The 15,500-nt window shown below is 44.9% G+C and overlaps 1 protein-coding gene across 1 annotated transcript; it reads left to right on the forward strand.

Moving 5' to 3' along the window:
* Window positions 1-589: 589 nt before the first annotated feature.
* ccr9a (chemokine (C-C motif) receptor 9a) lies at window positions 590-11,773 on the forward strand (the record flags this gene model as incomplete). The annotated part of the gene is made up of 5 exons (XM_079583095.1): window positions 590-604; window positions 2,543-2,989; window positions 5,362-5,634; window positions 10,682-10,858; window positions 11,461-11,773. 5 exons carry the CDS (start codon window positions 590-592, stop codon window positions 11,764-11,766), a joined length of 1,218 nt encoding a protein of 405 aa, XP_079439221.1. The 3' UTR covers window positions 11,767-11,773.
* Window positions 11,774-15,500: the final 3,727 nt, after the last annotated feature.

The raw sequence follows: 15,500 nt of genomic DNA on the forward strand, positions 1-15,500 counted from the left end.
CATCACTTTTTTCTCAATTTTTCATCAATTTTTTTTGTCAATTTTTTGTCAATTTTTGTAGTTTTTTTGTCAATTTTTTCTCACTTTTCTCTCACTTTTCTCTCACTTTTTTCTCACTTTTTTCTCACTTTTTTCTCACTTTTTTCACATTTTCATCCTTGTTTTCGTCAGTTTTGTTGCTTTTTTCACACCTTTTTTCCAGAAGCTTTTGGATTGGGGTAAAGCTGCATACAAAGTGCTGTGTTCAGGTGAAAGAGCCTTCAGAGTATTGTTTAGATGATAATAAAGTTGGGACTTTCCGGGCTCTCAGTAAACCCAGCTGTGATTTCGCTCCCTGTGATTGAAGCTGCCGCTCTTTTCTCTCTGTTTACGTGGCTGAACCGCCGTCGCCGTGGCAACAGACGGATGTGGCTTCCCCCTAACGGATTCTGTGAAACTACTACTACTATTATTACTACGAATACTCCGGCTGTGACTCCTCCCCCCGGTCGTTGCAGCCGTTGGTCTGTGGTTTGTGGGTCAGACTCTTCAGTTTTAACCGTTTCCTCAAAGTGAAACTTGTGTGTTTCAGATCTGACCTGCCCTGAACATGGAGCACACACAGGTAGGGCATCTGACACACGTCACACACTTTAACCCCTGAACTCCCACATGAACCCAGAGCATTTACTCCACAAAAACCTGGGACAAAAAGAGTTGAAAACCCAACAAATAAATGATAGAAAAACAACGTGATGACGTGAGGAAGCAGATCCTCTGGGTTCAGGCGGGGGTTAAGAGGTTAAACTGCAAGTGGATTCTAAGCAAGTAAAAAATGTCTTACTTTAAGAAATAAGTTCTATTTTTTCCCTAAAAAGTCATAATGTTTTGTGGAGCAAAGTTTTCTTGAGAAAAAAATTCTTATTTTAGGAAATAAAATCTGGCCATTTCTTGTTCAGATAAATTTGCTAAAAACATGATCATTTTTTCTTAAAAAAACCCTTTTGAATCTTCTTCAGTTTTAGACAAAGAATATTTTTCTTATTTTAAGAAAAACTCAGATCAACAGCTCTTAATGTAAGAACTGCTTCTCACAGAGAGATAAAACATTCCATTCTTTAAAGTGGGCGGCTCGGTGGCACAGCGGTTAGAGCCTCAGCTTCACAGCTCGAAGGTCCCGGGTTCGATTCCCACCAGGACGAGGCCTTTCTGTGTGGAGCATGTTCTCCCCGTGTCTGCCACTAAAAACATGTACAATAGGTGAATCCTCCTGCAGGTGATTCTGACCATCAGCCTGGCTCCACATCATGGAGGCGGGTCTCCGGGCAATACTTTCCTTAAATATTAGTATTTATTAACAACATTTTGCTCAAAAATGTGAGTCATTTAGAACATTTTACTTAAATCAAGCAACATTTAAGTAAAATATCCACAATTTTTCACTAAATAAGAATGTTTTCCTTAAATTATTCCATTTTCAGAGGACATTTTGCTTAATTCTAGCTTTATTTGCTTAAATTTAGTGTTTCTTTCTTGTTTTATGATGAGAAAAATATTGTAGAAATAAGAATTCTTAGCAAGAAAAAAATGCTGAGCCCATTGGCAGAATTTTTTCCTTCAAACAAGACAAACTGTCTTATTTAAAAAAAAATCCTTGTTTTTCGTAGGGCACTTTTTGCAGTGTAAAGAGGGCGTGTTCTGCTTTAAAGAGGGCGTGTTCTGCTTTAAAGAGGGCGTGTTCTGCTTTAAAGAGGGCGTGTTCTGCTTTAAAGAGGGCGTGTTCTGCTTTAAAGAGGGGGTGTTCTGCTTTAAAGGGGGCGTGTTCTGCTTTAAAGAGGGGGTGTTCTGCTTTAAAGAGGGGGTGTTCTGCTTTAAAGAGGGCGTGTTCTGCTTTAAAGAGGGGGTGTTCTGCTTTAAAGAGGGCGTGTTCTGCTTTAAAGAGGGGGTGTTCTGCTTTAAAGAGGGGGTGTTCTGCTTTAAAGAGGGGGTGTTCTGCTTTAAAGAGGGGGTGTTCTGCTTTAAAGAGGGCGTGTTCTGCTTTAAAGAGGGGGTGTTCTGCTTTAAAGAGGGGGTGTTCTGCTTTTGTCAGTCCCACAGCACCAGTCTATATCTCACTACAATGATGACAAACCTTCTGTTGGTCTGTAAATGCAGTAAATTAGAATAACTGCCTTGTATAAAATGTCTCTCTCAAAATGGCTGTAGTGAATGTCTTGAAATAGGCCTCTGTCTCTTTAAGAACCTCTGAGCCTTTAGACACGCCCCCTCCACACGCTGTCTGTGGCATCAGTGGGGAGGGGGTTCTGCTGAGGAGCAGTGGTTGGTTACTCGGCTGGTGACCAAAGCTCGGAGGCGTCTCCAGGAGGTGGGGGCGTTCCTAGGAGGACTCAGGCAAACCTATACCTAAAATGGCCGCCATCAGAGTTTTTACAGATTACTCAGAAATACGTGAATGTGCCAAGGCAACACTTCAGCCATGTTTTTAATGAGGGAGGGACAGAATAACAGGATGGAAAGCTGGAAAAAGTACATTTTACAGAACACCCCCCTTTAAGCTCGACAGTTTTCTCATGGACCTGTCGTTCCTGTTTTCCAGCCGGACCCCTCAGTGTCCCTGCTGTCCTGGCCCACAGAGGCGTACACCTCAGAGTACCCCCCGGACTACTCCTCAGAGTACCCCTCAGAGTACCAGGAGTACCAGGACTATGACGACCTGATGTGTGACCGCTCGGGGGCGTGGCTGCTGCGGCGGCGCCTGGAGCCGCCCCTGCTCTGGACCACGGCGGTGCTGGGCCTCATGGGGAACGTGCTGGTGCTGTGGGTTTACCTGCGCGGGGGGCGGGGCCTGTGCGGAGGGCGGGGCCTGAAGGCGCTCACTCACCTGTTCCTGTTACACCTGTGCGGCGCCGACCTGCTCTTCCTGCTCACGCTCCCCCTGTGGGCCCAGGAGAGCACTGCGGGCTGGAGCCACGGGGACGCGCTCTGCAAGGTCACCGCCTGGATCTACAAGGTACTGACCTCTGACCTCTGCTCCAGGTGAACCTGTTCTCCCTCTGACCTCTGACCTCTGCTCCAGGTGAACCTGTTCTCCCTCTGACCTCTGACCTGAAAATTTGATGAAAAGTTGAGGAAAAAGTGACCAAAAAATGTGACCAAAAAATGTGACCAAAAAATGACAAAAATTGACAAAAAAGTGACAAAAAATTGACAAAAAAAATGACAAAAAAGTGACAAAAAATGACAAAAATGTGACAAAAATGTGACAAAAAAATGACCAAAAAATGACAAAAAAATGACAAAAAAATGACAAAAAAGTGACAAAAAAATGACAAAAAATGACAAAAATGTGACAAAAAAGTGACAAAAAATGACAAAAAAATGACAAAAAAATGACAAAAAAGTGACAAAAAATTGACAAAAAAATTAAAAAAATGACACAAAATTAACAAAAAAATAACAAAAAAATTGACACAAAATGGACAAAAAAAATGACAAAAAATGACAAAAAAATGACAAAAAAATGACAAAAAAGTGACGAAAAAAGTGACGAAAAAAGTGACGAAAAAAGTGACGAAAAAATGACAAAAAAATGACAAAAAATGACAAAAAAATGACAAAAAAATGACAAAAAAATGACAAAAAAATGACAAAAAATGACAAAAAAAATGACAAAAAATTGACAAAAAAATGACAAAAAATGACAAAAAATGACAAAAAATGTGACAAAAAATGACAAAAAAAATGACAAAAAATTGACAAAAAAGTGACAAAAAAGTGACAAAAAAATGACAAAAAAAATGACAAAAAATGACAAAAAAATGACAAAAATGTGACAAAAAATGACAAAAAAATGACGAAAAAATGACAAAAAATTGACAAAAAAGTGACAAAAAAAATGACAAAAAGTGACAAAAAAGTGACAAAAAAATGACAAAAAATGACAAAAAATGACAAAAAAGTGACGAAAAAAGTGACAAAAAAATGACAAAAAAATGACAAAAAATTGACAAAAAAAATGACCAAAAAATGACCAAAAAATGACAAAAAAATGACAAAAAATTGACAAAAAATTGACAAAAAAATTAAAAAATATGACACAAAATTAACAAAAAAATAACAAAAAAATTGACACAAAATGGACAAAAAAAATGACAAAAAATGACAAAAAAATGACAAAAAAATGACCAAAAAATGACAAAAAATGACAAAAAATGACTAAAAAATGACTAAAAAATGACAAAAAAAATGACAAAAAAATGACAAAAAAATGACAAAAAAATGACAAAAAAATGACAAAAAAATGACAAAAAATGACAAAAAATGACAAAAAAATGACAAAAAAATAACAAAAAAATGACAAAAAAATGACAAAAAAATGACAAAAATGTGACAAAAAATGACAAAAAAAATGACAAAAAAATGACAAAAAATTGACAAAAAAGTGACAAAGTGACAAAAAAGTGACCAAAAAATGACAAAAAATGACAAAAAATGACAAAAAAAGTGACAAAAAAAATGACCAAAAAATGACAAAAAAATGACAAAAAAATGACAAAAAATTGACAAAAAATTGACAAAAAATTGACAAAAAAATTACAAAAAATTAACAAAAAAATAACAAAAAAATTGACACAAAATGGACAAAAAAAATGACAAAAAAATGACAAAAAAATGACAAAAAAGTGACAAAAAAGTGACAAAAAAGTGACGAAAAAAGTGACGAAAAAAGTGACGAAAAAATGACCAAAAAAATGACAAAAAAATGACAAAAAAATGACAAAAAATTGACAAAAAAATGACAAAAAATGACAAAAAAATGACACAAAATTAACAAAAAAAAATAACAAAAAAATTGACACAAAATGGACAAAAATGTGACAAAAAATTAACAAAAAAATGACAAAAAAAATCTGACGTGAGGAATAAGATTCTCTTGGTTCAGATGAACCTGTTCTCCCTCTGACCTCTGACCTCTCCTCCAGGTGAACCTGTTCTCCCTCTGACCTCTGACCTCTCCTCCAGGTGAACCTGTTCTCCCTCTGACCTCTGACCTCTCCTCCAGGTGAACCTGTTCTCCCTCTGACCTCTGACCTCTCCTCCAGGTGAACCTGTTCTCCCTCTGACCTCTCCTCCAGGTGAACCTGTTCTCCCTCTGACCTCTGACCTCTCACCTCTCCTCCAGGTGAACCTGTTCTCCCTCTGACCTCTGACCTCTCCTCCAGGTGAACCTGTTCTCCCTCTGACCTCTCCTCCAGGTGAACCTGTTCTCCCTCTGACCTCTGACCTCTGACCTCTCCTCCAGGTGAACCTGTTCTCCCTCTGACCTCTGACCTCTCCTCCAGGTGAACCTGTTCTCCCTCTGACCTCTGACCTCTCCTCCAGGTGAACCTGTTCTCCGTCAGCCTCTTCCTCGCCTGCATCGCGCTGGATCGTTACGTGGTGATCGTTCACCCGACGGCGGCTTTAAACGGTCAGAGCCGGAGGAGGGGCGTGGCCTGCGGCGTTAGCGTGGGCATGTGGCTGTTAGCGATGCTGTTAGCTGTTCCGGAGCTCATTTTCTCCAAGGCGACTGACACCGGGGGTCACATGACCTGCCGCATGGTGTTCCCCGCGGACTGGGGCCGCGTCGCCAAGACGACCACCTTCGGCCTCCAGGTGAGTCTGCTGCCCCCTGCTGTCCTGACCCCATCATAACAGTCACTCTGCTGCCCCCTGCTGTCCTGTCTCCATCATAACAGTCACTCTGCTGTCCTGTCTCCATCATAACAGTCACTCTGCTGCCCCCTGCTGTCCTGACTCCATCATAACAGTCACTCTGCTGCCCCCTGCTGTCCTGACCCCATCATAACAGTCACTCTGCTGCCCCCTGCTGTCCTGACTCCATCATAACAGTCACTCTGCTGCCCCCTGCTGTCCTGTCTCCATCATAACAGTCACTCTGCTGCCCCCTGCTGTCCTGACCCCATCATAACAGTCACTCTGCTGCCCCCTGCTGTCCTGTCTCCATCATAACAGTCACTCTGCTGCCCCCTGCTGTCCTGTCTCCATCATAACAGTCACTCTGCTGCCCCCTGCTGTCCTGACCCCATCATAACAGTCACTCTGCTGTCCTGACTCCATCATAACAGTCACTCTGCTGTCCTGACTCCATCATAACAGTCACTCTGCTGTCCTGTCTCCATCATAACAGTCACTCTGCTGTCCTGACTCCATCATAACAGTCACTCTGCTGCCCCCTGCTGTCCTGACCCCATCATAACAGTCACTCTGCTGTCCTGTCTCCATCATAACAGTCACTCTGCTGTCCTGTCTCCATCATAACAGTCACTCTGCTGTCCTGACTCCATCATAACAGTCACTCTGCTGCCCCCTGCTGTCCTGACCCCATCATAACAGTCACTCTGCTGTCCTGTCTCCATCATAACAGTCACTCTGCTGTCCTGACTCCATCATAACAGTCACTCTGCTGTCCTGACCCCATCATAACAGTCACTCTGCTGTCCTGACCCCATCATAACAGTCACTCTGCTGTCCTGACTCCATCATAACAGTCACTCTGCTGTCCTGTCTCCATCATAACAGTCACTCTGCTGTCCTGACTCCATCATAACAGTCACTCTGCTGCCCCCTGCTGTCCTGACCCCATCATAACAGTCACTCTGCTGTCCTGTCTCCATCATAACAGTCACTCTGCTGTCCTGACTCCATCATAACAGTCACTCTGCTGTCCTGACCCCATCATAACAGTCACTCTGCTGCCCCCTGCTGTCCTGTCTCCATCATAACAGTGACTCTGCTGCCCCCTGCTGTCCTGACTCCATCATAACAGTCACTCTGCTGCCCCCTGCTGTCCTGTCTCCATCATAACAGTCACTCTGCTGTCCTGACTCCATCATAACAGTCACTCTGCTGTCCCCTGCTGTCCTGTCTCCATCATAACAGTCACTCTGCTGTCCTGACTCCATCATAACAGTCACTCTGCTGTCCCCTGCTGTCCTGTCTCCATCATAACAGTCACTCTGCTGTCCTGACTCCATCATAACAGTCACTCTGCTGTCCCCTGCTGTCCTGTCTCCATCATAACAGTGACTCTGCTGTCCTGACTCCATCATAACAGTCACTCTGCTGTCCTGTCTCCATCATAACAGTCACTCTGCTGTCCTGACTCCATCATAACAGTCACTCTGCTGTCCTGACCCCATCATAACAGTCACTCTGCTGTCCCCTGCTGTCCTGTCTCCATCATAACAGTGACTCTGCTGTCCTGTCTCCATCATAACAGTCACTCTGCTGTCCTGACTCCATCATAACAGTCACTCTGCTGTCCTGACTCCATCATAACAGTCACTCTGCTGTCCTGTCTCCATCATAACAGTCACTCTGCTGTCCTGACTCCATCATAACAGTCACTCTGCTGTCCTGACTCCATCATAACAGTCACTCTGCTGTCCTGACTCCATCATAACAGTCACTCTGCTGTCCTGACTCCATCATAACAGTCACTCTGCTGCCCCCTGCTGTCCTGACTCCATCATAACAGTCACTCTGCTGTCCTGACTCCATCATAACAGTCACTCTGCTGCCCCCTGCTGTCCTGACTCCATCATAACAGTCACTCTGCTGTCCTGTCTCCATCATAACAGTCACTCTGCTGTCCTGACTCCATCATAACAGTCACTCTGCTGTCCTGACTCCATCATAACAGTCACTCTGCTGCCCCCTGCTGTCCTGACTCCATCATAACAGTCACTCTGCTGTCCTGACTCCATCATAACAGTCACTCTGCTGCCCCCTGCTGTCCTGACTCCATCATAACAGTCACTCTGCTGCCCCCTGCTGTCCTGTCTCCATCATAACAGTCACTCTGCTGCCCCCTGCTGTCCTGACTCCATCATAACAGTCACTCTGCTGCCCCCTGCTGTCCTGTCTCCATCATAACAGTCACTCTGCTGTCCTGACTCCATCATAACAGTCACTCTGCTGTCCTGTCTCCATCATAACAGTCACTCTGCTGCCCCCTGCTGTCCTGTCTCCATCATAACAGTCACTCTGCTGTCCTGTCTCCATCATAACAGTCACTCTGCTGCCCCCTGCTGTCCTGTCTCCATCATAACAGTCACTCTGCTGCCCCCTGCTGTCCTGACCCCATCATAACAGTCACTCTGCTGCCCCCTGCTGTCCTGACTCCATCATAACAGTCACTCTGCTGCCCCCTGCTGTCCTGACCCCATCATAACAGTCACTCTGCTGCCCCCTGCTGTCCTGACTCCATCATAACAGTCACTCTGCTGCCCCCTGCTGTCCTGACTCCATCATAACAGTCACTCTGCTGCCCCCTGCTGTCCTGACTCCATCATAACAGTCACTCTGCTGCCCCCTGCTGTCCTGACTCCATCATAACAGTCACTCTGCTGCCCCCTGCTGTCCTGACTCCATCATAACAGTCACTCTGCTGCCCCCTGCTGTCCTGTCTCCATCATAACAGTCACTCTGCTGTCCTGACTCCATCATAACAGTCACTCTGCTGTCCTGACTCCATCATAACAGTCACTCTGCTGTCCTGACCCCATCATAACAGTCACTCTGCCGCCCCCTGCTGTCCTGACTCCATCATAACAGTCACTCTGCCGCCCCCTGCTGTCCTGACCCCATCATAACAGTCACTCTGCTGCCCCCTGCTGTCCTGACTCCATCATAACAGTCACTCTGCTGTCCTGACTCCATCATAACAGTCACTCTGCTGTCCTGACTCCATCATAACAGTCACTCTGCTGCCCCCTGCTGTCCTGACTCCATCATAACAGTCACTCTGCTGCCCCCTGCTGTCCTGACTCCATCATAACAGTCACTCTGCTGTCCTGTCTCCATCATAACAGTCACTCTGCTGTCCTGACTCCATCATAACAGTCACTCTGCCGCCCCCTGCTGTCCTGTCTCCATCATAACAGTCACTCTGCTGTCCTGTCTCCATCATAACAGTCACTCTGCTGTCCTGACTCCATCATAACAGTCACTCTGCCGCCCCCTGCTGTCCTGTCTCCATCATAACAGTCACTCTGCTGTCCTGTCTCCATCATAACAGTCACTCTGCTGTCCTGACTCCATCATAACAGTCACTCTGCTGTCCTGTCTCCATCATAACAGTCACTCTGCTGCCCCCTGCTGTCCTGACTCCATCATAACAGTCACTCTGCTGTCCTGTCTCCATCATAACAGTCACTCTGCTGTCCTGACTCCATCATAACAGTCACTCTGCTGTCCTGACTCCATCATAACAGTCACTCTGCTGTCCTGACCCCATCATAACAGTCACTCTGCTGTCCTGACTCCATCATAACAGTCACTCTGCTGTCCTGTCTCCATCATAACAGTCACTCTGCTGTCCTGTCTCCATCATAACAGTCACTCTGCTGTCCTGTCTCCATCATAACAGTCACTCTGCTGTCCTGACTCCATCATAACAGTCACTCTGCTGTCCTGACTCCATCATAACAGTCACTCTGCTGTCCTGACTCCATCATAACAGTCACTCTGCTGTCCTGACTCCATCATAACAGTCACTCTGCTGCCCCCTGCTGTCCTGACTCCATCATAACAGTCACTCTGCTGCCCCCTGCTGTCCTGACTCCATCATAACAGTCACTCTGCTGTCCTGTCTCCATCATAACAGTCACTCTGCTGTCCTGACTCCATCATAACAGTCACTCTGCCGCCCCCTGCTGTCCTGTCTCCATCATAACAGTCACTCTGCTGTCCTGTCTCCATCATAACAGTCACTCTGCTGTCCTGACTCCATCATAACAGTCACTCTGCTGTCCTGTCTCCATCATAACAGTCACTCTGCTGCCCCCTGCTGTCCTGACTCCATCATAACAGTCACTCTGCTGTCCTGTCTCCATCATAACAGTCACTCTGCTGTCCTGACTCCATCATAACAGTCACTCTGCTGTCCTGACTCCATCATAACAGTCACTCTGCTGTCCTGACCCCATCATAACAGTCACTCTGCTGTCCTGACTCCATCATAACAGTCACTCTGCTGCCCCCTGCTGTCCTGACCCCATCATAACAGTCACTCTGCTGTCCTGACCCCATCATAACAGTCACTCTGCTGTCCTGACTCCATCATAACAGTCACTCTGCTGTCCTGACCCCATCATAACAGTCACTCTGCTGTCCTGACCCCATCATAACAGTCACTCTGCTGTCCTGTCTCCATCATAACAGTCACTCTGCTGTCCTGACTCCATCATAACAGTCACTCTGCTGTCCTGACTCCATCATAACAGTCACTCTGCTGTCCTGACTCCATCATAACAGTCACTCTGCTGTCCTGTCTCCATCATAACAGTCACTCTGCTGTCCTGACTCCATCATAACAGTCACTCTGCTGTCCTGACTCCATCATAACAGTCACTCTGCTGTCCTGACCCCATCATAACAGTCACTCTGCTGTCCTGACTCCATCATAACAGTCACTCTGCTGCCCCCTGCTGTCCTGACCCCATCATAACAGTCACTCTGCTGTCCTGACCCCATCATAACAGTCACTCTGCTGTCCTGTCTCCATCATAACAGTCACTCTGCTGTCCTGACTCCATCATAACAGTCACTCTGCTGTCCTGTCTCCATCATAACAGTCACTCTGCTGCCCCCTGCTGTCCTGACTCCATCATAACAGTCACTCTGCTGCCCCCTGCAGGTCGCCGTGGGCTTCTTCGTGCCGCTGGTCGTCATGGCGACCTGCTACGTGGTGATTGGCCGGCGGCTGCTGACGACCCGCACCTTCCACAAGCACCGCGCCCTGCTGGTCGTCGTGGTGATCATGGTGGTCTTCGTCGTCACTCAGCTTCCTCACACCTGCGTCCTCATCGCCGAGGTAACCGTCACCGCAGTAACCGTGGTAACCGTGGTAACCGTGGTAACAGTCACCTAAAACCAGCCTCCGACCTAAATGTGGCGGAACATCTGGTTTGTGACGTATTTGAGCAAATATTTATATTATTTACAATAGTTATATTATATACATTATATACATTATGTACATTATGTACATTATATACAATATATATATATTATTTACATGATCACATGAAGCCAAACATCAGACGTGAGGACGGCCCATGTTGAAGATACTTTTTTCCATTTCAGGAGCATTTTGTACAAAGTTTTATTATTCATTTACATTTATTCATCTGGTCTTGTTTTGGTGTTAGTGGTTCTGACCTGGTCTCCCTCTGGTCTCTGGTCTCTCTCTGGTCTCTCTCTGGTCTCTCTCTGGTCTCTCTCTGGTCTCTCTCTGGTCTCTGGTCTCTCTCTGGTCTCTCTCTGGTCTCTCTCTGGTCTCTCTCTGGTCTCTCTCTGGTCTAACCCGGTCTCTCTCTGGTCTCTGGTCTCCCTCTGGTCTCTGGTCTCTGGTCTCTGGTCTCTCTCTGGTCTCTGGTCTCTGGTCTAACCCCGGTCTCCCTCTGGTCTCCTCAGATGTGGGACGTGGACCACATGTCTCTGTCCTGTGGTCCTCGTCAGACCTTGGACCGGGCCGGTCTCGTGCTCAAAGCGCTGGCCTACTGTCACCCCGCCCTCAACCCGTTCCTCTACGCTCTGATTGGACACCGCTTCAGACAGGAAGTGACGTCGCTGCTGCCTTGGCTCGGCTCTCAGAAGAAGAAGGACTTCCTGTCTAAGACCCCGCCCCCGGTCCGCGTCCGGACTTGGACCGGGTCCGGGACCGGGACCAAGAGCCGGACTCTGTCGGACAGCGAGACGTCGCAGGGACTGAGCCTGTAGGGGGCGTTACCCGACGTTACCGTGGCAACTGTAGGGGGCGTTACCCGGTGTTACCATGGCGACTGTGGGGGGCGTTACCCGGTGTTACCATGGCGACTGTGGGGGGCGTTACCCGGTGTTACCATGGCGACTGTGGGGGGCGTTACCCGGCGTTACCGTGGCGACTGTGGGGGGCGTTACCCGGCGTTACCGTGGCGACTGTGATGCGTCTGATCCAGGGCTCGGAGCCTGAATCCGTTTCCTTTTTCATGGAACAGAAACGGCGTCGGGACTTTTTTACTCTGAATCGTTTTGATTCTGTGTCTCTGGGTTTAAATGTGCTGCTGCTGCTGCTGATGATTCTGAATCTTTTCTAACTTATTATCGTTAACTTAAACTTAGGGATGCACCGATACCAGTATCGGGTATCGGGCCGATACCACATGCTTGTACTCGTACTCGTGCTCATTCATGAGGTCCCGATACCAGAAACCAATACCGTTAGACCTGCGGTGTTTACAACATACAGGCTAACGATGCTAACTCGCTGCAGCGTCTGCAGTGTTTACAACATACAGGCTAACGATGCTAACTCGCTGCAGCGTCTGCAGTGTTTACAACATACAGGCTAACGATGCTAACTCGCTGCAGTGTTTACAACATACAGGCTAACAATGCTAACTCGCGGCTAACAGTTTTGGCCATTCTGACGCTGTTTTTAGCCCAGGGGTTTATTCATCTGAAAAACTAACCCGGCGACTAAAAAGTCCTCAGAAAATCCAGATTAAAGACATACAGCATGTTTATATTGAGGGAAAATGAGCTGCAGCAGAACAATGAAAACGCTGTAGCTACTCGCTAAGTTACTACAAACACACGAGAAAATCTACAGGAGCTGAAGAAAAGACGGAAATACTATTGTTAAATAAAAACACATAAATGAATAAAGCTCAGGCACTGGGAGCTTTAGGACATGGGCTTTTCTGTCTGTGATGGACAGAGACATAAACATTAAAAATTATATTGAATGAAAATAAAATAAATAATAAATGGCATCATCACAATTCTAATATAACTGCTCTTAAATGTGTCGCCGACTTTACTTAAGGAAATGTACATGAGTTAATGAACTCATTACAAACCAATCTGCTGTGAAAAAAGTAAGAATGTTGAAGAAAATGCCTTGTACTCGTATCAGTATTCGGTATCGGCGAGTACTTAGATCAAAGTACTCGTATCGGTTTTAGAAAAAGTATCGGTGCCTCCCTAATTAAACGTATGAATTTTTACTTCTTCTCGGCTGAAACGGGGAGGATTTAAACTTAATTTCATTGCATTGAATATTTACAAATATCGTGGTGAGTGAAAAAAGCCGGTTTTGAATGTTCTGAAACGCTGTGATTTATGCAAAACGTTTGTTTTAAGGAATAAATATCATTTTATTCAGTCAATTTTAGTGAAGAAATGTCGGGCAGAAAAGATTTGAATGTTTAGTCTTCGGCAAAACCTTAAATATAATTAAGTTTAATATGTTTTCTAGAAAACTGTGTCTCATGTGTCCGATGCTTTTAGAACAGAAACCATGGAAACGGAAAAACTCGAGTCGTTCCTGGTCGTGGTCACCGTCGTCGTGGTCACCGTCGTCGTGGTTACCGTCGCTGTGACTGATTGTATTTTTTGCTGCTGTTTGTGACTTTTGTAAATAAATGTTTTTTTGTGACTCTGAGTGTTTGTCGTCTGGACCGGGGCCATGGGCGGGTCCTCATAATGTCCATTTCTAAACTGTCTCATTATACAAAATGGTGGCTTAACTACATCATGATACACAAACCAGGATTAACGGGTCCTCATAATGTCCATCTCTAAACTGTCTCATACAAAATGGTGGCTTGACTATATCGTGATACACAAACCAGGATTACCAGGTCCTCATAATGTCCATCTCTAAACTGTCTCATACAAAATGGTGGCTTGACTACATCGTGATACACAAACCAGGATTAACGGGTCCTCATAATGTCCATCTCTAAACTGTCTCGTATTAATACAAAATGGTGGCTTGACTATATCATGATACACAAACAAGGATTAACGGGTCCTCATAATGTCCATCTCTAAACTGTCTCGTTATACAAAATGGTGGCTTGACTACATCGTGATACACAAACCAGGATTAACGGGTCCTCATAATGTCCATCTCTAAACTGTCTCATTATACAAAATGGTGGCTTGACTACATCATGATACACAAACCAGGATTAACGGGTCCTCATAATGTCCATCTCTAAACTGTCTCATTATACAAAATGGTGGCTTGACTACATCATGATACACAAACCAGGATTAACGGGTCCTCATAATGTTCATCTCTAAACTGTCTCGTTATACAAAATGGTGGCTTGACAACATCGTGATACACAAACCAGGATTAACAGGTCCTCATAATGTCCATCTCTAAACTGTCTCATTATACAAAATGGTGGCTTGACTACATCATGATACAAAAACCTGGATTAACGGGTCCTCATAATGTCCATTTCTAAACTGTCTCGTTATACAAAATGGTGGCTTGACTATATCATGATACACAAACCAGGATTAACAGGTCCTCATAATGTCCATCTCTAAACTGTCTCATTGTACAAAATGGTGGCTTGACTACATCGTGATACACAAACCAGGATTAACGGGTCCTCATAATGTCCATCTCTAAACTGTCTCATACAAAATGGTGGCTTGACTACATCGTGATACACAAACCTGGATTAACGGGTCCTCATAATGTCCATCTCTAAACTGTCTCATTATACAAAATGGTGGCTTGACTACATCGTGATACACAAACCTGGGTTAACGGGTCCTCATAATGTCCATCTCTAAACTGTCTCGTTATACAAAATGGTGGCTTGACTACATCGTGATACACAAACCTGGGTTAACAGGTACTTATAATGTCCATCTCTAAACTGTCTCGTTATACAAAATGGTGGCTTGACTACATCGTGATACACAAACCTGGGTTAACAGGTACTCATAATGTCCATCTCTAAACTGTGTCATAACAATACAAAATGGTGGCTTGACTACATCGTGATACACAAACCAGGATTAACAGGTCCTCACAATGTCCATCTCTAAACTGTGTCATAACAATACAAAATGGTGGCTTGACTACATCGTGATACACAAACCAGGATTAACGGGTCCTCATAATATCCATCTCTAAACTGTCTCGTTATACAAAATGGTGGCTTGACTACATCATGATACACAAACCAGGATTAACAGGTCCTCATAATGTCCATCTCTAAACTGTCTCATTATACAAAATGGTGGCTTGACTACATCGTGATACACAAACCAGGATTAACGGGTCCTCATAATGTCCATCTCTAAACTGTCTCATTATACAAAATGGTGGCTTGACTACATCGTGATACACAAACCAGGATTATCAGGTCCTCATAATGTCATCTCTAAACTGCCTCGTATTAATACAAAATGGTGGCTTGACTACATCATGATACACAAACCAGGATTAACGGGTCCTCATAATGTCCATCTCTAAACTGTCTCGTTATACAAAATGGTGGCTTGACTACATCATGATACACAAACCAGGATTAACAGGTCCTCATGATGTCCATCTCTAAACTGTCTCATTTTACAAAATGGTGGCTTGACTACATCATGATACACAAACCAGGATTAACGGGTCCTCATAATGTCCATCTCTAAACTGTGTCATAACAATA

The sequence above is a fragment of the Gobius niger genome (assembly GCF_951799975.1).
Source record: "Gobius niger genome assembly, contig: SCAFFOLD_46, whole genome shotgun sequence".
NCBI lineage: Eukaryota > Metazoa > Chordata > Actinopteri > Gobiiformes > Gobiidae > Gobius > Gobius niger.